The following is a 25,070-nucleotide window of genomic DNA, read 5'->3' as shown; positions in this document are numbered from 1 at the left end:
AAAACCTGTTGAATAGGATTACCAGAAGAATGAGGTTTCAAGGCCAAAAATAGCTTACAATTATTTCTGAAGCTCAAGAACTTAGTTCTGTCACCAAAAAACAAATCAGGAATCGGAATTCTTGGTTCTAGCATCGATTTCTGATCAATAGTATCTTGAATCTTTTGTACATTTACAACGAGATTATCCATTGAGGAGCACAGAGCCTGAATATCCATGTCCACAGCTGTGTCCTGAAGCACTCTAATGTCTAGGGGAAAAAAAAGACTGAAGACAGAGCTAAGAAAAAAAAATGATGTCAGGATTTCTTTTTTCCCTCTATTGGAAATCATTGGAGGGCTCCTTGTACTGTTATGGCAGGCAATCAGGCAACACAGCGTGCAGTAATCAGCGCACATACAGAGATCTGGCAATAACCAAAAACAATAGGACGAGCTCTGAGACGTGGAATCTCTGTAGACTGCAGTACCTGATCTATCCTCACACAACTATAAGCAGCAGTGGATTGCGCCTATCAACTACCTATGCAACTCGGCACTGCCTGAGGAGCTGACTAGCCTGAAGATAGAAATACAAGCCTGACTTACCTCAGAGAAATACCCCAAAGGAATAGGCAGCCCCCCACATATAATGACTGTTAGCAAGATGAAAAGACAAACGTAGGAATGAAATAGATTCAGCAAAGTGAGGCCCGATATTCTAGACAGAGCGAGGATAGCAAAGAGAACTATGCAGTCTACAAAAAACCCTAAAACGAAAACCACGCAAAGGGGCAAAAAGACCCACCGTGCCGAACTAACAGCACGGCGGTGCACCCCTTTGCTTCTCAGAGCTTCCAGCAAAAGTTAATAGCAAGCTGGACAGAAAAAACAGAAAACAAACTAGAAGCACTTATCTAGCAGAGCAGCAGGCCCAAGGAAAGATGCAGTAGCTCAGATCCAACACTGGAACATTGACAAGGAGCAAGGAAGACAGACTCAGGTGGAGCTAAATAGCAAGGCAGCCAACGAGCTCACCAAAACACCTGAGGGAGGAAGCCCAGAGACTGCAATACCACTTGTGACCACAGAAGTGAACTCAGCCACAGAATTCACAACAGCTTGTGGTGCTCCTGTGCTGTTAGGTATCTCTGGGACCAACAACAACTTCTCAGTTCCTCCTCCTGACACTAGTACTGCCAGTCACTCAGAATTTCATTGTGGGTCTGGCTTGCAAACCTTTTTCCGTCCCAGTGTACAATCAGTGGACCACTGCAATTGAAGGAATCTTTAATCGCATTTGCTGCAATCACTCGATGGCGGCGACAAGAAAGTCTGATAGATTCCCTATTCAACGTGAGACTGTCTGCATCACGGCCAAGAGACTGAGCAGTGGCAAGCAGGTAGGTTGCTTTTCTATCACTGTATTAGTTCTGTCTAGAGCCGCAGCAACTTCAGGAGTCACGATGTTGACAGATCTTACCGACATACCTTTCTTGGAACTAAAATGCCCTTCACCCTCATCAGTATTGTTGTCGGAAGTGACAATATCGCTGAAACTGCTACTAAACCAAAGTTCAGCTGATGCTGTTGACTGCTGAACTTGCTCAGCTTCCTTTTTTCTTTGGTTATCTGCCTGTAATTCTCTCATAAGTCTTCTTTCCTTGACCTTTGCCAGCTTTCTGTCTAATGGTCCCATGCTTCCAAGAAGTCACAGTCTTCCTGAAGTTTTATACGCTTCAGGGCATCAGCATGAGCAACATCAAACAAATCTTCAAGTTTATTAATGCATTCCTTCTCCTTGGAATCTTCTATTTTGATTCGCCATTTAGGATTATTTTGAGACTCTTCCACTTACCAAACAGACTCTTCACCTTACTGATCACGTGATATTGTTGCCTTGTCAGGATTCCCACTTTTCCCCAGAACCAAAGTACTTAGTTGGCTGCAACGGTAGCACTGCTACATGTTGGTTGCGATTCTGTACAGTGCAGAAAATAAAACCTGGCCAAAATCTGCTGATTTGACGGCAATAATGCCTGTTGTCCCTCCAATTAACCAATTACTCTAACACTGCAATTTGAAGACACCATTTTTTCTGACAACAGTGACTAAATCTGTGGGAGGCATAAATTGCAAACGCAAAACCACATTTTATTAAAGTTTGGGAAGGGCTACAGCCGCAAAGTTTGTTGATTGGCTGTCCTGAACTCAGAATTTCAACAAACAATATTGTCCAGTACAGAAGTCGGGACAGTGAATGGAGCCCGAGTGCGCGTTAAGGCCCTGTCACACATAGCGACGCTTAAGCGATCCCGACAACGATACGACCTGTCCGGGATCGTTGCTGCGTCGCTATGAGATCGCTGGTGAGATGTCAAACAGTGCGATCTTCCCAATGACGCCGCAGCGATGTGGCGACCTGTACAATGATGTCGTTGGTCGTTGTGACCCTGTCACATGGCTGCTATGATAACGATACAGACCTCGATGAGGGACGTCTTGTGTGACGTTGTAGTCACACAGGCGTGCCTTTGCGTTGCCTTTTCCGCCCCCATTCAGTTACGATTGGTGGTCGCAACTGCGTTCTGATTGGTCGGCGGCCTAGCCATATGAGGCGACACGATAGCTCTTCCGTCCTTTGTTCCTGAGCGCGTGGTGGTAGATTGCAGATCGTTGTAGAGTTCTCCGGCCTGCGACTTCTATTCGTTTCTATTCTTCAACGGTTCTTCGGATATCTATACTTTGTGCACGGTAGGTATCATTTGGGGTCTCAAATGCGTTTCCATTCCCTTTCCATTCCCTTAGGGCACCTATTAATCTGCTATCTTTGCTCTGGAAGGAGGGAGGGAGTGCTTTGTTGGTATCTGTGTATATATACTTTAGCATATGGAGCCATTTTAGGTAGTCTCGTGGGCACAGAGTGACCGCACACAGGGTTACTAGGCCTTATTTTTTAAATAATAAATTTGGCTCTATGCCGGTTCCATTTGCATGGCAGGGGTACACAGGCAGCATTGGTGTGGTCAGTGGAGGACTATTGGAAGGAGGGACTGCAGACTGGCAGAGATTATTAGCAGTCCAGGCACATTGTTCTCTATTTTACATTCACAGTAGTGTGGCTCATACATATAACTCTTTTCAAAATGTTGTTTAAAATTTTCCATATATGCTCACTGTATGCTATTCTTTCTTTCAGATGTCTTTCAATACCGAGGAATTTGTACGGGAATTAATTGAGATGTATCGATCCCTGCCCTGCCTTTGGCAGATTAAATCCGCTGACTACAGCAACAGAAATAAGAAGAGGGAGGCATTTGCCAAACTTGTTGCTCTGTTTAAGCAGCATAACCTCAGCAAGAAGGTGGATGAGAGTGTAGTCCGGAAAAAGATCCAGGGTCTACGCACAGTTTATAAAAAGGAGCTCAACAAGGTGGTGAGGTCAAATAAGTCTGGTGCCGCCACAGACGAGGTTTATGTGCCATCGTTATGGTACTTTGACTTGCTTGGCTTCACCCGTGACCAGGAGCTCCAGCGCACAATGGCATCTTCAATGCGGCAGACCCTGGATGAATACCCTGTGATCCCGACTGACACCCCTGTTGGAGATGTAAGTACCTTCTTTGCTTGCTTCCCTGTAAAAAGCTTTAAAACTTCATGCCATAGTCGAGTAGAAAATAGTAACTAAGTTTTTCCCTCTTTTATTATGCTGCATTTTCTCCAAGTTATCCCTTCCACTTCAGATAAGTACAATCCTTTACTTTTTTGCCCCACTCAGTGCTCATACCGTTGAATGAAAAAATCCTATCCTGTACTACTAGTTCCTCCACTTAATTCTTAATTTTCTGTTCCTGCAGCAAGATCGGCATGATGATCCGTCCACCCCGACCAGTGAGGACCTGCTGGAAGATGAACCGAGCCGGGCGGAGGCTACAGAGGGGTCTAGTGAAGACCCTGCACCCTCAACCCCCAACACAGCTTATGTACCACGGCGGATTAACAATGGTCGTAGAAGAAAGGACACCGTGTCGCCATCAACAGAGTTGGTCACTTTGGCAAAGCAAATGTTAAGCCAGCAGAGCAACAGTACCGTGGACAGCTTTGCCAACTTTGCCGCTGATCGGCTAGGGAAGCTGCAAGACACACAAAGGATCCACGCTGAGAGGGTGATTTTTGAAACTTTAAGCAAAGCAGCAGCGGGTCAGCTAGATGAAAGGTCAAGTGTGCACAGTTTTATGGACCGGGATCCTTGTTTATGGCAGCCAATGAATGAAACGCCTGAGGCAATGCGTGGCACACCAGCACACGGTCAATTTAGATCTCATCCAAACATGCCGCTTGCCCCTCCACCACAATATCCCAGGTTTTCCCATTCTTTTCTTGGGCAATTATCATCTCCGCCCAGCCAAGGATTTTTGAATGGTGAAAACCATTATGAAGAACTATAGTTCCATTTAATATTTCGGGTTATAAGTTTAATTGTTGTATAGTTAAGATATTTTATATTAAAGAGTTAAATTTAAATGTTAATTTATGTTACAAATTGTTATAAATAAAATTGTTTTGATAATTCAAACTTGCAGCCTGTTTTACTGAATTCAGCATATAGTTATTTGCAGGTCTAGTAGGCGGGGTTATGGGCTGGGTGCATGTATGCAGATGCATACATATAATGAGTGTTAGTGATGAAACATGTTTGTTGTTTTTAACAAAGCGTACACATCAGGGGATATAAACTGTTATTTTGTTTTATAAACAATATAAAGATAACAACAACCTAATAAACTTAGTACAAAACCATCAACAAAAAAAAAAAATTAATGGCTGCCGCTCTGCTGTTGTGCAGCCACAAAACGAGCCAGCATCACTCCGTGCTGTTTGACTTGCTCAGCCAGTGTCCCCTGTGTCGCCATCATCCTCCTGTGTGATGCCTGGAGGTCCTCTAATGTTGGGATTTCTGTTGAGGGAATGGTAAAACTTAGTTTGTACATGCATTTAACTATCATGTACGTGTTTGTTATTTAACACTTACGGTTTCCGGGTAAATCGGGTGATGAGGAACTAAGGGACCACCCGGATCCCCTGGCATCACCGCCTAGGGAAAGATACAACACTTCATAGTACACGACAGTCCTATCCTTTACGAGCTGTATGGACCTTTTTTTTGAAGTGCAATAATTACCGGGGGACAAGGCTTCACCCATGTCACGGAGTGATGCTGGCGACCCTGTTGGTGACGAGCCTGGCGTTGACTCCTGCTGGGGCTCCGGGTCTGCTGTTGCTGGAGAAAAAAAAAAAATTATTACATTATTACATACCTGAGGTGCTGCACTGTAATTACTGTTGTAACAAATGTGCCGCCATATACTGGGCCGTAATTTGGGTCATATGATCAGGGGCCTCATTTGTATGCAGGACTGTGCAGTGCCGGGTGTGCACGAGGCGTGCGGAGCAGAGCCGGGTGTGCACGAGGCGTGCGGAGCAGAGCCGGGTGTGTACGAGGCGTGCGGAGCAGAGCCGGGTGTGTACGAGGCGTGCGGAGCAGAGCCGGGTGTGTACGAGGCGTGCGGAGCAGAGCCGGGTGTGTACGAGGCGTGCGGAGCAGAGCCGGGTGTGTACGAGGCGTGCGGAGCAGAACCTATCTTAACAACACTCACCACGATGTGGAAGGCTCTGTGACCGGATGCTGGCTAGGTGCTCACTGGACCTGTACTGCAGATCCGCCAGCTTCTTCCGGATCTGGGTACTGGAGCGCTGCACTCCAAATCTCTGGGCTAGGCCCCGACTGATCCTCCGCAGCACAGCCTGCTTATGGAGGACGGGATGTTTTTGGTGATTATGACACCCATGGGCATCTACCTCAGTTACTAGGCAACGCACTTCTGCGTCACCCCAAGGTGTTGCACGACGCCTGGCCGCCATTTTGCCGCCACTAGTTAAAAGCAAGGCCGCAGCACTGTCCTTTAACCCGCCCACAATGCATCAGCGCCGTAAACCACGCCCACGACGCATCAACGTCACCACGGTTCTTAGAGGACGCTACTGCGTTCGCGAAGGAAGCGGCCTGTATTGTAATCTCCAGGTCACACCGAAGACGCTACTGCGTTCTAAATGTTATCAATACAGCGTCTCCGGTTGCACTGGAAGACTGGAGTGTTGGTGGTTTAATGTATGGATATGTATAAATGTTTAGATAGGTATTTATATTTGTATGTCTGTGAGTATGTATGTGTATATGTAGGTATCTGTGTAGATTTGAATGTTGATGTATATGGATGTATCTGTATACATAGGAATACACGAATGTATATACGGGCCCTTACTGCAGAAAGAATGAGAAACAAAGCTTTTTCAAAGTAAAACACACAGTTTATTAGACAAATCAGTACAATAAGTAAAACAGTGTATAAATGTCAGTAGTAGCCCACTATAAGTTCTGATGCTGCCAAGTAACAGCACCAGGACCGTTAAAATATTGGCAGTAGTTGTCTCGGCAGGTCTTCGCATCGTGGGTGTTTCTGCCAGGTAACAATGGTTGAAGGCCTGCAATTGCGGGATCATTTGCGCGCCATTCACCGAGCTGCACTTCCCCATTTACTAGGCCCACAGAGTCCATGAAGCCAGGTGGACTGTACGCCAAAGCATCGCGACGGCGAAGGAAGTTGTGAAGCACACAACAAGCCAAAACAACGGAGTCTATCGATTCAAGCTTCATGTTAATAGGCGTGTGGAAAACTCTGAAGCGATTAGCCATGATACCGAATGCATTTTCTACAACCCGACGTGCCCTTGACAAGCGGTAATTGAAAATTCTTCTTTACTCTGTTAGACTTTTTTGGGGGAACGGTTTGATAAGATTGGGATGAAGCGGGAAGGCCTCATCACCGACAAAAACAAAATTAAGGTTGCCTCTAGTCTCAGAGTTGGGAGGCAAGTGAAGTTCACAGTTGTTCAAACGCTCTCCAAAGAGTGTGTGCTCTAAAACGCCACCATCGGAAACCCTTCCGTTCATGCCAACATTTACATTTATAAATTCATAATTCGCGTTAACAAGGGCCATCAGGATGATGCTGAAATAGCCCTTATAATTAAAGAAGTAGGATCCGCTGTTCGGTGGTTGAGTGATCCGGACATGTTTCCCGTCCAAAGCCCCACCACAGTTTGGGAACTGCCAAAGCTGCTCAAAATCGGAGGCAATCTTTTTCCATTCCTCCTCCGTGTTGGGAAACTGCATGTAGCTACGTAGACTGTGGAAAATCGCATCACATGTCTCTGGAATTAGAACGCTGAGCAGGGTCCTTGAAATGGCTGAAGAAAAATGCAAGTCTTGTAGCGAGCGCCCGGTGGCCAGGAATCGCAGCGTGTCTGCCAATCTTTCATCGGCCGGGATGGCAGCACGCATCACTGTATCCTTCCGTTGAATCAGTGGAGTAATTCTTTCCAGTAAATGTTTGAAGGATTCCTCAGACATCCGCAGATAGTTGCGGAAATCATGAGGATTCTTATCCTGAAGCTCTCTTACAAGTTGCATGTGGGACAAATCAGACCTCTTCTGCAGCCATTCTCTGGTCCACATGCGACGCTTTCGTTTGGAACGCCTCTCTTGCATCCGGGCCTCATCTTGCCGCCGAGCTTCCTCAACCAGCAATGCAGCAAACACAACAGCACACTGCGCATTGTTCATGATGCTGCACACTGAAACACATAAAAGAAAAAGATGAGAAAGTTAATAAATAAAGAAAAAAAAATTTTTTTTAAAAAAAAACTCCATTCCGTTACCATGCATGACAGACAACATGCTGTATGGGTGTGCAAGTACAAGACCCCCTAAAATAGCAGCCCGTGTAAAAGTATATGTACACAGATAGCAGCCAAGCCCTCACTCCATCCCTCCACAGCAATGATAGCAGGAAATTATTTTTAGGTGCCCTATAATAATATTTAGGGGACAATGAAAACGCACTTGCGACCCCAAACAATACCTACTGTACACAATGTATAGTTGTCAGAAGAATCCTTGCAGAACAGATTATCGAAATGGAAGAGGAGTCGCAGGCCGGAGAACTCTACAACGATCTGCAATCCACCACGCGCTCAGGAACAAAGGACGGAAGGGCTATTATGTGTCGCCTCATAGGCATGGCCGCAAACCAATCAGAACGCAGTAGCGACCACCAATCGGAACAGAATGGGCGCGGAAAAGGCAACACAAATGCACGCCTATATGTCGGTGTCTGAGTCGTCAATGAGGTCGTTGGTAAGGTGTCAAACAAAGCGATGTGTGTTCCCCAGCGGGACCTCAACGATCAAAAAATGGTCCAGGCCATTCCGACACGACCAGCGATCTCACAGCAGGGGCCTGATCGCTGCTACGTGTCACACATAGCGAGATCGCTACTGAGATCGCTGTTGCGTCACAAAACTTGTGACTCAGCAGCGATCTCGCTAGCGATCTCGCTACGTGAGACGGGGGCTTTACTGCGCATGCTTGCCGCTTGCTCCATTCACTTCCAGTGCAAACTGGTCAGCGGCCGAAGCTGAATACACAAGGATTCGCTCATCCCTATTTGCTGCAGAATACCCTAATATACACTTGCAAATTACTATTATAAATTAAAGTAAGGCAAAATTGTAATTAGACAGTAAAAGACACATGGGAGTGGTGTAGGCTGCTGAGTAAATGTTTAGAGATTAGAGTTTCCTAAAATGGTGAATAATACTGAATGCTGTCTGCAATCTGGCAAGTTTTACTTTGAAACAGGAAATGTAAACTAATATTAATAATATTAAAGATTTTTTACAAATTACAAATAACTAAATTGGAGAGAGTTTCAAGTAGCGGTGGTGCTCTTATTGCTGCATCTGTATTAAGACTACCCAATTCCTATTTTAACAGCTATTAAAGGGGTTTTCCCAAGAACGAAAGTTAATTTTAATCAACAGATTTTGGAATAATAATAATTTCCACAATTGGATGTGTTTAAATAAAATGTTCCTGTGTCCCTACTGCGTACTGTGTAATGGCTGTGACTGACCTATGTCCCATCCCCTGATGACAACGCTAGCACGGTGAAACATGTTGGGGGGATTCTAGTGCTAAAATTTGTCCAATTTTGCTAATATGTATTACCATACCGAGTGCTACACACTTTCTAAATATAAATTTGCCGGAAGACTGCCTAAAATAACTGCCGACTTCTGAGATAGATTAGGGACAAAACGTTTTATACCCTTTGTATATGCTTTATTTTAATTACGGTAATAGAAATAAAAGGTACATTTTATGCTTTTCTAGTGAGGGTTTATTTGGGGTTCTCCCCAATTTGGAAATTTCTGCTACCACATCTGGCGGGGGAGGAAGCAAAATAATATACAGACATTACAGCACAGGATTGCAAATGATTCGTCCTTTAAAGTAAAACATTTTTTAAAAACTGGCAAGGAAATATTTTAAATCACAAAAAGAATCAGCTGTGATCCCCGTGCTGTAACGTCTGTATATTATTTTGCTTCCTTTCTGTCCAGGAGTTGTGGTATAATCATACCATGTTCCTGTACGGTCAGACACGGCCATTACACAGTACACAGCAGGGGCACATTTATTAGATTATCTCAGCACAGGAACATTTTTTTAAACCCATCCAATTGTGGAAATTATCATTATTCCAAGATCTATTGATTCAAATGAACTTTTGTTTGTGGGAAAAAAAAACCCTTTAAATGTTCAAGTGCTGACATTGAGCCACCTTTTAAACCCAATGAAAAGTAATAAGACTATTACAGATCATTACTTGTGAAAATTATAGGGGGTGAGACTTTGAATAAAACTAACTTTTATTTTTTTTATAGAACGCATTGTCACCCTAATGTATAACCGCAATCAAATATATATTTTGATTGATCAATCATGCTATAATGCTTGTCTAGACCTACTGTGAACTATCACTTCTGTTCAATCCTCATTCCCACCCTTAGGTCTGAATGCTCTCCAGTGAGAGCCGTCAGTCTTATCTTTTACTGAACATTTTCACTAATACACTTCTGTTATTCCATGCAAGAAAACATAGGTATCTTGCCACCACAGACGAACCGGGAATTTGACCCTCATCGCCATTTGTCTGAATATTCTTACAGTATAGATTTGTAATACAGTATATGTAATATACTAAGGTATATATTTATCCCTAATTTCATGGACCGGCATTGAGAGTTCTTTGCAAACAGAATTATTCACGAATAATGCAGTATATACATTCTCAATTACTAACCAGGATATGTCTTTTTCCGGTCGTGGACTCATACATAGTAACATAGTAACATAGTTAGTAAGGCCGAAAAAAGACATTTGTCCATCCAGTTCAGCCTATATTCCATCATAATAAATCCCCAGATCTACGTCCTTCTATGTAGATCTCGTGGTGCATTTTTTAAGTGTATTTACACCTCACAGCTTTATCACTTTATGTATTATGAAGAGGAAGGGGCCAGTTTAGTCCCAAAAATGCATGGATGTTATATGCACCTTTATATTAATACATTTAATCAAATGGACTTTTGATATAAAATGTGATTATTTCCTGGATGCAGCATCATAACTGACTGTCATCACAAACCACAAAACATTCAGCTTTATTCACATACAGTGGGGCAAAAAAGTATTTAGTCAGTCAGCAATAGTGCAAGTTCCACCACTTAAAAAGTGGTATTATTATGTGCATATTATGGTGGAAAATAAGTATTTGGTCAGAAACAAAATTTCATCTCAATACTTTGTAATATATCCTTTGTTGGCAATGACAGAGGTCAAACGTTTTCTTTAAGTCTTCACAAGGTTGCCACACACTGTTGTTGGTATGTTGGCCCATTCCTCCATGCAGATCTCCTCTAGAGCAGTGATGTTTTTGGCTTTTCGCTTGGCAACAGGGACTTTCAACTCCCTCCAAAGGTTTTCTATAGGGTTGAGATCTGGAGACTGGCTAGGCCACTCCAGGACCTTGAAATGCTTCTTACGAAGCCACTCCTTCGTTGCTCTGGCGGTGTGCTTTGGATCATTGTCATGTTGAAAGACCCAGCCACGTTTCATCTTCAATGCCCTTGCTGATGGAAGGAGGTTTGCACTCAAAATCTCACGATACATGGCCCCATTCATTCTTTCATCTACCCGGATCAGTCGTCCTGGCCCCTTTGCAGAGAAACAGCCCCAAAGCATGATGTTTCCACCACCATGCTTTACAGTAGGTATGGTGTTTGATGGATGCAACTCAGTATTCTTTTTCCTCCAAACACGACAAGTTGTGTTTCTACCAAACAGTTCCAGTTTGGTTTCATCAGACCATAGGACATTCTCCCAAAACTCCTCTGGATCATCCAAATGCTCTCTAGCAAACTTCAGACGGGCCCGGACATGTACTGGCTTAAGCAGTGGGACACGTCTGGCACTGCAGGATCTGAGTCCATGGTGGCGTAGTGTGTTACTTATGGTAGGCCTTGTTACATTGGTCCCAGCTCTCTGCAGTTCATTCACTAGGTCCCCCCGCGTGGTTCTGGGATTTTTGCTCACCGTTCTTGTGATCATTCTGACCCCACGGGGTGGGATTTTGCGTGGAGCCCCAGATCGAGGGAGATTATCAGTGGTCTTGTATGTCTTCCATTTTCTAATTATTGCTCCCACTGTTGATTTCTTCACTCCAAGCTGGTTGGCTAATGCAGATTCAGTCTTCCCAGCCTGGTGCAGGGCTACAATTTTGTTTCTGGTGTCCTTTGACAGCTCTTTGGTCTTCACCATAGTGGAGTTTGGAGTCAGACTGTTTGAGGGTGTGCACAGGTGTCTTTTTATACTGATAACAAGTTTAAACAGGTGCCATTACTACAGGTAATGAGTGGAGGAAAGAGGAGACTCTTAAAGAAGAAGTTACAGGTCTGTGAGAGCCAGAAATCTTGATTGTTTGTTTCTGACCAAATACTTATTTTCCACCATAATATGCAAATAAAATGTTAAAAAAACAGACAATGTGATTTTCTGGATTTTTTTTCTCAGTTTGTCTCCCATAGTTGAGGTCTACCTATGATGTAAATTACAGACGCCTCTCATCTTTTTAAGTGGTGGAACTTGCACTATTGCTGACTGACTAAATACTTTTTTGCCCCACTGTATGGCGCCCGCACAGCCTGTTGTGAGTACAGCATTTTCACATAGTTTTTTACTCCTCATCTATGAATAGCTATAACTTTTTTTTTATTTGTTCATCAATAAAGCCATATGAAACCTTATTTTTGCAGGAGGAGTTGTAGCTTAACACAATTTATTTTAAAATGCAATGTACTGAAAAAAAAACAGAAAGAAAAATGCGTGGTAAAATGGTGAAAATATGGAATTCTGCCATTGTTGTTACGGTTTTGTTTTTACAGCATTCATTTTACTGTAAAAATGACATGACAATATGATTCTTTAGGTCAGTAAGACAATGGTGATATGAAACTCTGCTTACATTCTTCCATATATGGTGACACGAAATTTATAATTTAAAAAAAAAAAAATTGTAGTCTCTTGATTTATTCACACTGCGGGGCGAGATCTCGGGCAGCGAGGCCGCACAGGCGCAGTCATCAAGACATCAAATGATGTCAGAAGACGGGCAGTGCTAACTGCGCATGCCCAAGGCATAAGATAACAGCACAGGTGCCGGGACAGTTGAAAACAACGCTGAGGAGGCGGCGCCAGGCGCCAAGAGGGCATGAGTGACGGCGGTGCTGTGTCTGCATTAGGGGGGAAAGACCTGCCCCCAGGACTATTTCAAGGTATTTTGGACAAATTGCAAAATCGATTATTTCTGCAGTTACAGCACCAAGAACTAAAAGAGCCACCTTGCCAGAATGCAGCATTAGGGCTGCACAAGGAGGCTCTTTTAGTTACAAACGCCTGGGGGGGGGGGGGGTGATAGGTTCCCTTTAACATGTTACTCTCCACATGGAGAAACTATAAGAAGTAGCAACATATATGTCCTTGGGCTGTGGCTGGTATTGCAGCTCGGCTACTTTCACACTTGCGTCGGTACGGGTCCATCGCTAAGCGTCGGGCCGACGTACGTTGTGAAATTTGTGCACATCCGCTGCCCATTCTGAAGTCCGGGGAGGAGGGAGCGGAGTTCCGGCCGCGCATGCGCGGTAGAAAATGGCGGACGCGACATCGGAAAAAACGTTCCCTTGAACGTTTTTTCGTGACGACAGTCCGCCAAAACACGACGGATCAGTTGCACGACGGACGCGACATGTGGCCATCCGTCGCGATACGTCGCTAATACAAGTCTATGGGCAAAAAACGCATCCTGTGGGCACATTTGCAGGATCTGTTTTTTGCCCAAAATGACGGATTGCGCCGGTTTGCTAAAAACGCAAGTGTGAAAGTAGCCTAAGGCTGCCATCACACTAGCAGTATTTGGTCAGTATTTTACATCAGTATTCCTCAGCCAAAACCAGGAGTGGGTGATAATACAGAAGTGGTGCATATGTTTCTATTATACTTTCCCTCTAATTGTTCCACTCCTGGTTTTGGCTCAGGAATACTGATGTAAAATACTGACCAAATACTGCTAGTGTGACGGCAGCCTAAGACACATGCAAATAAATGGAACTGAGCAGGAATATGAGATATGTTATGGAGAAATATGGCACTATATTTTAAAGAATCAAAGTTTGTTTTATTTTTATTTCTTTTTAATCTCCAACCACATCTTTAAGGATTATCTTTGCACTGTATGGATTCATATACAACTCTGTATTGTTCAGAGTTCCTGGGAATTCACATTCCTGTTGTATAGATAACCAGAATCCTGCGGTGCTCACAAAGCATACATCTCCCCACACAAATCTGGGGAAGACATTAATTCTAGTGAAATTAATTTGGCACTTTTCTGCTTTCTGCTTACATTGAACCTGAATCTGGAGAGTAAATTACAGTCCTTAAATAGAAGTTATCTATAATTACAAGTCACCACCTGAAAAGGAATGAGCAGCCCAATACTGATGTCATGGCAATTATTATTTAGGAGAGTGGGCTCTAAATACAGATGTAGAGACAATAGCACAGTCACCTCCACGGTAAGAGAAGGAATTTATGCTCCGTAATTAACCACTTATCTATCTACATTGTTGTAAATGTCCTAATATATTCATTATCACTACTCTAAGACCCTGTTCACATGGTCGGGATCTGCAGAATCAAATGTGCCAAAGATTTTCAGTTGAATCAGAGAACACAATTTCTACCTCTGATATTTTTCAAAAATTACGGTACTCAAAATGTTGAAAGTAATAAAAGCAATACTATTCATCTTACCAATCTCCCACTGCTACCCTGTAAATACCGTATTTTCCGCTTTGTAAGACGCACTTTTTCCCTCCAAAATTTGGGGGGAAAATGGGGGGTGCGTCTTACAATGCGGACATACCTTATCGGTGCTGCCGCTGCGGGTGTCCAATGCTTGCCGCCACACTATCCCCGATGCTGCCTTGTGCTGTTGCTGCTGCGCTGTGTCCCCTGTGCTGCTGCCGCCACGCTGTGTCCCCTGTGCTCCTGCCGCCGAGCTGTGTCACAGGTGCTTGCTGCCGCTCTCTGTCCCGTGCTGCATGGGGGGGCTCTCCAGTTCCATCCATGCCTTCCTGTGCAGTGGAATCTTTCCAGGAAAATGGCCACCGGGAGGTCTCGGGAGATGAGATCTCAGTGCTGAAATCTCATCTACCGAGATCTTGCTGCCGAGATCTTCATCTGCGCATGCGCCACCTCCCGGCGGCCATTTTCCCGGAAGGAATCCACCGAACAGGAAAGCATGGATGGAGCTGCAGAGCTCCCCCATGCAGCATGGAACAGAGAGCAGCGGCAGCACCCGGCAGCATTAGACAGACCATGGCATCAAGCATCGGTGACACAGCACGGCAGCATCACCCGGTAAAAGAGCGCGGCAGCAAGCATCAGGGATACAGCGTGGCAGCAGCACCCAGTAAAAAAAAGTGTGGCAGCAAGCATCAGGGACACAGCATCGTGGCAGCACGGGACAGAGAGCAGCGGCAGCACCCGGCAGCATTAAACAGACCATGGCATCAAGCATCGGTGACACAGCACGGCAGCATCACCCGGTAAGAGCACGGCAGCAAGCATCAGGGATACAGCGTGGCAGCAGCACCCAGTAAAAAAAGTGTGGCAGCAAGCATCAGGGACACAGCATGGTGGCAGCACCCGGCAGCAAGGGACAGAGTGCAATGGCAAGCTTCGGGGACACAGCATGGCGGCAGCACATGGCAGCATGGGACAGAGTGCGACGGCAACACCCACCTCCTGCAGCAGCAATGCTGAGACCCAGCTTCACCACAGCCACCACCCCGGTAAGCAATAAGATGCATGGATTATAAGAAGCACCACCATTTTATTAAAAATGTTTTTTTCCTATTTTTCTCCTCAAAATTTGGGGTGCGTCTTATAATCCGGAGCGTCTTATAAAGCGAAAAATACGTACTTCTGGTCTCCTAAGACTTAGACATTGGAAGTACAGAAAACACATTAATTTAAAATGTGAGCATCTTCATCTCAAGTATCTACTAAGTGTCATGAATAAGGATAAAGAACAGAAATAACAAGAGACTGACTGGCACATCCAAGAGAGTGTAAATAGGTGCATACCAGGAGGAGCTACCTCCATATACAATATACAAATATATTCATACACGTAGGGACCCATGAGATTTTGAGACCACCTTGACGTTGGTTAATGGGCAGATATCATTTGGCCAAATTTTGTGAAAAGCGTCTAATTTTTTTGCTAGTATTCAAAAGCATATTGCTATTCATATTTCATATATTTCACATTGACATGCTTTAGCACGATAGAGTGCAACCTTTTTTTGTCTAAGTGTACAGAACAGATCAAGAGGACAAGACTGATCACATCAATACCAGACGTGATCCCTGATCTCAGCAGTGGCCAAATAAAACCCAAGGAAACTAATAGGACCGAACGGTGACCTAAGAAAATAATATCATTTGTAAACTGTCTGTCATGGGTTTACTGCTAGAGAGAGGAGCCAGAAGACAGAAGACTGCAGCGTCTGATTTCTCATACTCCTGCACTGTTTAGAAGCACTTCACCTTCATATTAAATGGTGCAGGTTTCTTTTAGAAGTGCAGGGGTTAATCTGCTCAGTTGAGAGCTCCTGGAAGCTTTCCTGTGTTAAGGCTCTTAGCTGTTCATTGTTAGCCAGTCCCATTTCATATATGATGTGGGCCCTGGCAAGCACTCATTGCCAGAGTAGCTTTTGCTGCATGGCTGGAGGTTGTTGGTTGGTGATTGTTATTTGAGAAGGCATTTAGAGGATTGATCTGCGATATTTACTAGGTTTTGGGTGTGTGTTAATTTCCCCTTCTTCTCCTACATTAGTTTTACCCCATCCTTTAGTCCTCAAAGCATTCCTCTGTTGTATGTGTGAGTATATTTGTATGATTGTTATTTTCAATGATCCCTGTTTGTATTACCTCGTTAATCTGGGTGATGTACTATGGTACACTACTATTCCCCTCTTCCCTCAGTGAGGGAATGGTATAGACGGAGGGCAGATTCAGGAGCTAGGGCAAGGTACGTGGCCCCCGGAGTCTTCACCATCAGAAGTAATCCGGCGAACAGGGCGAACTAGGGCGAACTAGGGCGCCCCTAGCAATAGGGACAGGGAAGGAGCCTCAGGCCCTGGGACACCCGCCAATAAAACCGTGACACTGTCATCATGACCAATGATTTTTCTTGGAAGTCTCCTGGCAGGAATGTCTGGCTCTTCATTGGGAATACATTGGCAGCATGGTTGCTAAGTGATTAGCACTGTTGATTTGCAGCACTGGGGTCTTGGGCTTGAATCCCCCCAAGAACAACATCTGCAAAGAGTTTGCATGTTTTTCCAGTGTTTGCATGGATTTCCACTGGGTTCTCTAGTTTCCTCTCATACTCCAAAGATATACTGATATGGAATTTATATTGTGAGCCACAATGGGGACAGTGATGATAATGTCTGTGAAACGCAGCCGAATATAACAGAACTGTATGAGCAAGCAAAATACGGTAAATAAATTATTGGGGAATTTCCAAATTTTTCTTTAAACTATGAGCAGACTTGCACCCGACGGACACCCGGTTGTTAACTTTGACCACATTTGCATGTGCTGGTTATCATTTACCTACAGCTTGTATCTGTGGTATGTATTATCTACACCAACAGTCACAGCTTGAGATGTCTTCATGTAAACTAACAATATGAATACTGAGAACGCAGTAACACATCTAGTTATATCTGAGCTCAGTCTACTTACTGAGGCTGCTTTGGCTGTGATTGTCACACCCAAGCAGCTCCCCTGCAAACATTATTACGCTCAACATGTACTACGTAAGCCTGCCAAAATACATGTACTCTGGATTATGTACTGTGGAGCGGTGACCCCTCCTGTTGTTGGAAACCTTTAATAATGCACTAAAAACATGTCTCGTAAAATAAACTAGAAAATATTGATAAATAAGGCAAGAGGCGACAGAAAGGGTACAGCTAAAGGAGATGGAAAAGAAATGGATCGTGCAAAGAACACTGTAATATTGACATTATCGATGGTGGCTCTTGTGCTTTTACATTTTGCTAACGTCACAATCCTAATTTATAGATCATGTTTTAATAAATACGTTTTTGAGCCAAAGCAGAACGCTAGAGTATTACCACTATAGGACATCACTAAAAGTCTCTGCATCCCAGAATCTCCCTAGACTGAAGATACCGTAAGTAAAAGTGGACTTTAAAGTACATGTCAGAAGATATATATGGTAACACTGGACTTCTACTGTTATGGAGACTAAACTTCATAATTTGATATCCACTTGATATATAATGCAACAATAAATTTGGACAGTATTCTTTGAAGATATGAACATACCACTGAAGAGCTAATTCAAGAGAGCTAAAAGTGTATTCTATCGTCAAGGAACTTCAAGTCCACAAATGTTCAGAACCGAATTGGAAGAGTCGTTTAGCTTCAATTGGAGCCCATAGAGTTCAGCCCTTTAATTAGGATGACTATCAGCCAGAGAAGAGAAGGTCTAGATAGGGCAGTCTTTGCTCCGGCAGACTCAGGGTGGCCAAATGGTACACAGTTGTCTGCAGCCAGATCCATGGCAAGACGCCAAACTTTAAAATAGATCCTAATGGGGACAGATAGTTCATGGAAGACACAATAATTAAAGGGGTTGTCATCTACTAAAATATTGATGTCATAGCTTTAGAATGAGCAATTAACTCATTGAGGTTTTTTCATTTTTTGCTCCCCTTCTTCCCAGAGCAATAACTTTTTTATTTTTAGGTCAAAATGGCCAGGTGTGGGCTTGTTTTCTGCAGGACAGCATTGAACGAGACCATTGGTTTTAACATATCGTGTACTTGAAAACGGGAAAAAAATTCAAAGTGTGGTCACCGACGGGTGGGATTTTCGTCGCGAGTTAAATGCTGCTGTCAGAGATTGACAGTGGAATTTAACAGGTTAACAGACGTGGGTGAATCACGATTCTATCCGTGACTGTTAGAGGCACATGGCAGCTGTTCAAAACAGCTGACATGTTCCGGAAAAGATGTGGGCTCAGCACCGGAGCACACAAAAAAGGGAGGAAGTCTGACGTAGGCGTATTATTACACCCAACGTCGGAAAGGGGTTAAGATCTGATTTTTGGAATTCAACACCCAGCATCCCAACCAATCAGCTGATACCCTTTCCAGCTGTGGTTGAATGTAAGCTAATCAAATGAATAGGATCTTAGCTGTACCCAATAACAACAGCTAAACAGTATGATGGAGCTATCCAGTTTCATTCCAAAGCTGTTAATATCTGGACACTGCTGGTCAATGGAGGTGCCAAGCATTGGACCCCCACCTATCTGATATTTATGACTTATCCAAAGGATAGGCCATCAATATCATAGCAGTGGCAAACCCCTCTAAAGCCAACCATAAATTAAAGTTTTTTTTCCACAACTTACGACTTTACAATAAGTTATCAGGATCAGATCAGAGGGGCTTTGATGCTTGGTACATAAAACCAAGTAATTGAATGGACTGCTGTGCACCGATGCGCGCTGTCAGCTCTTTACTACTTACTCCGTTAATAATATGCACAGAGCTGGATTTCTTATGCTGCTTGCAAGTACTTTCCGTTTCAGGAAAGCATCCACTATGCATTTCCTTTAAGTAGAGGGCTTTTCGGTCTCTTTCGTCCCCCTACATTTAGCCCAACTTGGGTCTCTCCTGTTATGATAAGGTAATTCAGTACAACAATGGACATAGAGGTCAGAGCACATACAGTGACCTGACAATAACCCAAAAACATAGAACGAGCTCTGAGACGTGGGAACTCTGCTGACCGCAATCCCTAATCCTCTCCAACCACACTAGAGGCAGCCGTGGATTGCGCCTAACGCTCCCTATGCAACTCGGCACAGCCTGAGAAACTAGCTAGCCTGAAGATAGAAAATAAGCCTACCTTGCCTCAGAGAAATACCCCAAAGGAAAAGGCAGCCCCCACATATAATGACTGTGAGTTAAGATGAAAAGACAAACGTAGAGATGAAATAGATTTAGCAAAGTGAGGCCCGACTTTCTGAACAGAGCGAGGATAGGAAAGGTAACTTTGCGGTCAACACAAAACCCTACAAAAACCACGCAAAGGGGGCAAAAAGACCCTCCGTACCGAACTAACGGCACGGAGGTACACCCTCTGCGTCCCAGAGCTTCCAGCAAGCAGGAAAAAACAAATAGACAAGCTGGACAGAAAAAAACAGCAAACAAAATAGCAAAGCAGAACTTAGCTATGCAGAGCAGCAGGCCACAGGAACGATCCAGGAGGAAACAGGTCCAATACTAGAATATTGACTGGAGGCCAGGATAAAAGCACTAGGTGGAGTTAAATAGAGCAGCACCTAACGACTTCACCACATCACCTGAGGAAGGAAACTCAGAAGCCGCAGTACCACTTTCCTCCACCAACGGAAGCTCACAGAGAGAATCAGCCGAAGTACCACTTGTGACCACAGGAGGGAGCTCTGCCACAGAATTCACAACAGTACCCCCCCCTTGAGGAGGGGTCACCGAACCCTCACCAGAGCCCCCAGGACGACCAGGATGAGCCATATGAAAGGCACGAACAAGATCAGGAGCATGGACATCAGAGGCAAAGACCCAGGAATTATCTTCCTGAGCATAATCCTTCCACTTAACCAGATACTGGAGTTTCCGTCTTGAAACACGAGAATCCAAAATCTTCTCCACAATATACTCCAACTCCCCCTCCACCAAAACCGGGGCAGGAGGATCAACAGATGGAACCATAGGTGCCACGTATCTCCGCAACAATGACCTATGGAATACGTTATGTATGGAAAAAGAATCTGGAAGGGTCAGACGAAAAGACACAGGATTAAGAACCTCAGAAATCCTATACGGACCAATGAAACGAGGTTTAAACTTAGGAGAGGAAACCTTCATAGGAATATGACGAGAAGATAACAAAACCAAATCCCCCAACACGAAGTCGGGGACCCACACAGCGTCTGCGATTAGCGAAATGTTGAGCCTTCTCCTGGGACAAGGTCAAATTGTCCACTACATGAGTCCAAATCTGCTGCAACCTGTCCACCACAGTATCCACACCAGGACAGTCCGAAGACTCAACCTGCCCTGAAGAGAAACGAGGATGGAACCCAGAGTTGCAGAAAAACGGCGAAACCAAGGTAGCCGAGCTGGCCCGATTATTAAGGGCGAACTCAGCCAAAGGCAAAAAGGACACCCAGTCATCCTGATCAGCAGAAACAAAGCATCTGAGATATGTTTCCAAGGTCTGGTTGGTTCGTTTGGTCTGGCCATTAGTCTGAGGATGGAAAGCCGATGAAAAAGACAAGTCAATGCCCATCCTACCACAAAAGGCTCACCAAAACCTCGAAACAAACTGGGAACCTCTGTCAGAAACGATATTCTCTGGAATGCCATGTAAACGAACCACATGCTGGAAGAACAATGGCACCAAATCAGAGGAGGAAGGTAATTTAGACAAGGGTACCAAATGGACCATCTTAGAGAAGCGATCACAGACCACCCAAATGACTGACATCTTTTGAGAGACGGGAAGATCTGAAATAAAATCCATAGAGATATGTGTCCAAGGCCTCTTCGGGACCGGCAAGGGCAAAAGCAACCCACTGGCACGAGAACAGCAGGGCTTAGCCCGAGCACAAATCCCACAGGACTGCACAAAAGAACGCACATCCCGCGACAGAGATGGCCACCAAAAGGATCTAGCCACTAACTCTCTGGTACCAAAGATTCCAGGATGACCGGCCAACACCGAACAATGAACCTCAGAGATAACTTTATTCGTCCACCTATCAGGGACAAACAGTTTCTACGCTGGGCAACGATCAGGTTTATTAGCCTGAAATTTTTGCAGCACCCGCCGCAAATCAGGGGAGATGGCAGACACAATTACTCCCTCTTTGAGGATACCCGCCGGCTCAGATAAACCCGGAGAGTCGGGCACAAAACTCCTAGACAGAGCATCCGCCTTTCACATTTTTAGAGCCCGGAAGGTACGAAATCACAAAGTCAAAACGGGCAAAAAACATCGACCAACGAGCCTGTCTAGGATTCAACCGCTTGGCAGACTCGAGATAAGTCAAGTTCTTATAATCAGTCAAGACCACCACGCGATGCTTAGCTCCTTCAAGCCAATGACGCCACTCCTCGAATGCCCACTTCATGGCCAGCAACTCTCGATTGCCCACATCATAATTTCGCTCAGCAGGCGAAAACTTCCTGGAAAAGAAGGCGCATGGTTTCATCACCGAGCAATCAGAACCTCTCTGCAACAAAACAGCCCCTGCTCCAATCTCAGAAGCATCAACCTCGACCTGGAACGGAAGCGAAACATCTGGTTGACACAACACAGGGGCAGAAGAAAAACGAAGTTTCAACTCTTGAAAAGCTTCCACAGCAGCAGAAGACCAATTGACCACATCAGCACCCTTCTTGGTCAAATCGGTCAATGGTTTAGCAATACTAGAAAAATTGCAGATGAAGCGACGATAAAAATTAGCAAAACCCAGGAACTTTTGCAGACTTTTCAGAGATGTCGGCTGAGTCCAATCATGGATGGCTTGGACCTTAACAGGGTCCTTCTCGATAGCAGAAGGGGAAAAGATGAACCCCAAAAATGAAACCTTCTGAACACCAAAGAGACACTTTGATCCCTTCACAAACAAAGAATTAGCACGCAGGACCTGAAAAACCATTCTGACCTGCTTCACATGAGACTCCCAATCATCCGAGAAGATCAAAATGTCATCCAAGTACACAATCAGGAATTTATCCAGGTACTCTCGGAAGATGTCATGCATAAAGGAATGAAACACTGATGGAGCATTGGCAAGTCCGAATGGCATTACTAGATACTCAAAATGGCCCTCGGGCGTATTAAATGCAGTTTTCCATTTATCGCCTCGCTTAATACGCACAAGATTATACGCACCACGAAGATCTATCTTGGTGAACCAACTAGCCCCCTTAATCCGAGCAAACAAATCTGATAACAACGGCAAGGGGTACTGAAATTTAACCGTGATCTTATTTAGAAGGCGGTAATCTATACAAGGTCTCAGTGAACCATCCTTCTTGGCTACAAAAAAGAACCCTGCTCCTAATGGCGACGATGACGGGCGAATATGCCCCTTCTCCAAGGACTCCTTCACATAACTCCGCATAGCGGCGTGCTCAGGCAATTAAACAGTCGACCTTTTGGGAATTTACTACCAGGAATCAAATCGATAGCACAATCACAATCCCTATGCGGAGGTAGGGTATCGGACTTGGGCTCATCAAATACATCCCGGTAATCAGACAAGAACTCTGGAACCTCAGAAGCCTGGATGACGAAATAGTCAGAAATGGGACATCACCATGTACCCCCTGACAACCCCAGCTGGACACAGACATGGATTTCCAATCTAATACTGGATTATGGACTTGTAGGCATGGCAACCCCAACACGACCACATCATGCAGATTATGCAACACCAGAAAGCGAATAACCTCCTGATGTGCAGGAGCCATGCACATGTTCAGCTGGGTCCAGTACTGAGGCTTATTCTTGGCCAAAGGCGTAGCATCAATTCCTCTCAATTGAATAGGACACTGCAAGGGCTCCAAGAAAAACCCACAACGCCTAGCATACTCCAAGTCCATCAAATTCAGGGCAGCGCCTGAATCCACAAATGCCATGACAGAATACGATGACAAAGAGCAGATCAAGGTAACGGACAGAAGAAATTTTGACTGTACCGTACCAATGGTGGCAGACCTAGCGAACCGCTTAGTGCGCTTAGGACAATCAGAGATAGCATGAGTGGAATCACCACAGTAGAAACACAGCCCATTTAGACGTCTGTGTTCTTGCCGTTCAACTCTGGTCAAAGTCCTATCGCACTGCACAGGCTCAGGTTTAACCCTGCTGTTCTGTTGGTCAAAAATGACCGACTTTGAACTTCAATATTCTTTAAAATATTCAAGATGCAGCTCTGAAACCCGTGGCCGACCGACCCATCCTCATTTAAGTCAATCAACCACAAGTTTCAGAACCGCATCTTGAACACCCCAAAAAATACCAAAGTTCAAAATAGGTCTCCCCAGACCGAACAGAACAGCAGGGTTAAGCTCAGGTAATACCGCCAAATGGTGCACAGATTTACGCTCACGCAAGCGTCGACCAATCTGAATGGCCAAAGACATAGACTCATTCAGACCAGCAGGCATAGGAAATCCCACCATGACATCCTTAAGGGCTTCAGAGAGACCTTTTCTGAAAATAGCTGCGAGCGCACCTTCATTCCATTGAGTGAGTACGGACCACTTTCTAAATTTCTGACAATATACCTCTATCTCATCCTGACCCTGACACAGAGCCAGCAAGTTTTTCTCTGACTGATCCACTGAATTAGGTTCATCGTACAGCAATCCGAGCGCCAGGAAAAACGCATCGATATTACTTAATGCAGGATCTCCTGACGCAAGAGAAAATGCCCAGTCCTGAGGGTCGCCACGTAAAAAAGAAATAATGATCCTAACTTGTTGAACTGGGTCACCAGAGGAGCGAGGTTTCAAAGCCAGAAATAGTTTACAATTATTTTTGAAACTTAGAAATTTAGTTCTATCTCCAAAAAACAAATCAGGAATAGGAATTCTCGGTTCTAACATAGAATTCTGAACCACAAAGTCTTGAATATGTTGTACTCTTGCCGTGAGCTGATCCACACATGAAGACAGACCTTTAATGTCCATCGCTACACCTGTGTCCTGAACCACCCAAATGTCTAGGGGAAAAAAAAAGCCAAGACACAGTGCAGAGAAAAAAAAATGGTCTCAGAACTTCTTTTTTCCCTCTATTGAGAATCATTAGTACTTTGGGCCTCCAGTACTGTTATGATAAGGTAATTCAGTACCACAAAGGACATAGAGGTCAGAGCACATACAGTGACCTGACAATAACCCAAAAACATAGAACGAGCTCTGAGACGTGGGAACTCTGCTGACCGCAATCCCTAATCCTCTCCAACCACACTAGAGGCAGCCGTGGATTGCGCCTAACGCTCCCTATGCAACTCGGCACAGCCTGAGAAACTAGCTAGCCTGAAGATAGAAAATAAGCCTACCTTGCCTCAGAGAAATACCCCAAAGGAAAAGGCAGCCCCCACATATAATGACTGTGAGTTAAGATGAAAAGACAAACGTAGAGATGAAATAGATTTAGCAAAGTGAGGCCCGACTTTCTGAACAGAGCGAGGATAGGAAAGGTAACTTTGCGGTCAACACAAAACCCTACAAAAACCACGCAAAGGGGGCAAAAAGACCCTCCGTACCGAACTAACGGCACGGAGGTACACCCTCTGCGTCCCAGAGCTTCCAGCAAGCAGGAAAAAACAAATAGACAAGCTGGACAGAAAAAAACAGCAAACAAAATAGCAAAGCAGAACTTAGCTATGCAGA

The 25,070-nt window shown here is 44.5% G+C and overlaps 1 protein-coding gene and 1 pseudogene across 3 annotated transcripts in view; both read right to left on the bottom strand.

The window, feature by feature from the left end:
- XRCC4 (X-ray repair cross complementing 4) overlaps nt 1–25,070 on the bottom strand; it is a 534,234-nt gene that overhangs the window by 15,542 nt on the left and 493,622 nt on the right. Inside the window, exon 8 of one of the 3 annotated variants that reach the window (XM_069751244.1) lies at nt 6,326–7,673. The exons of the other annotated variants lie outside the window; for them this stretch is intronic. Within the exon in view, the coding sequence (XP_069607345.1) occupies nt 7,616–7,673 (58 nt within the window). The 3' untranslated portion in view covers nt 6,326–7,615. Of the gene's footprint in view, nt 1–6,325; nt 7,674–25,070 lie in introns of those variants that run through there. 3 annotated transcript variants of the gene reach the window in all.
- On the bottom strand, nt 6,326–7,587 carry LOC138664504 (uncharacterized; annotated as a pseudogene).

The sequence above is a fragment of the Ranitomeya imitator genome, chromosome 1, assembly GCF_032444005.1.
Source record: "Ranitomeya imitator isolate aRanImi1 chromosome 1, aRanImi1.pri, whole genome shotgun sequence".
NCBI classification, from domain to species: Eukaryota; Metazoa; Chordata; class Amphibia; order Anura; family Dendrobatidae; genus Ranitomeya; species Ranitomeya imitator.
The sequence above is the reverse complement of the archived record's forward strand: the minus strand, read 5'-3'. Positions and strand labels throughout refer to the sequence as shown.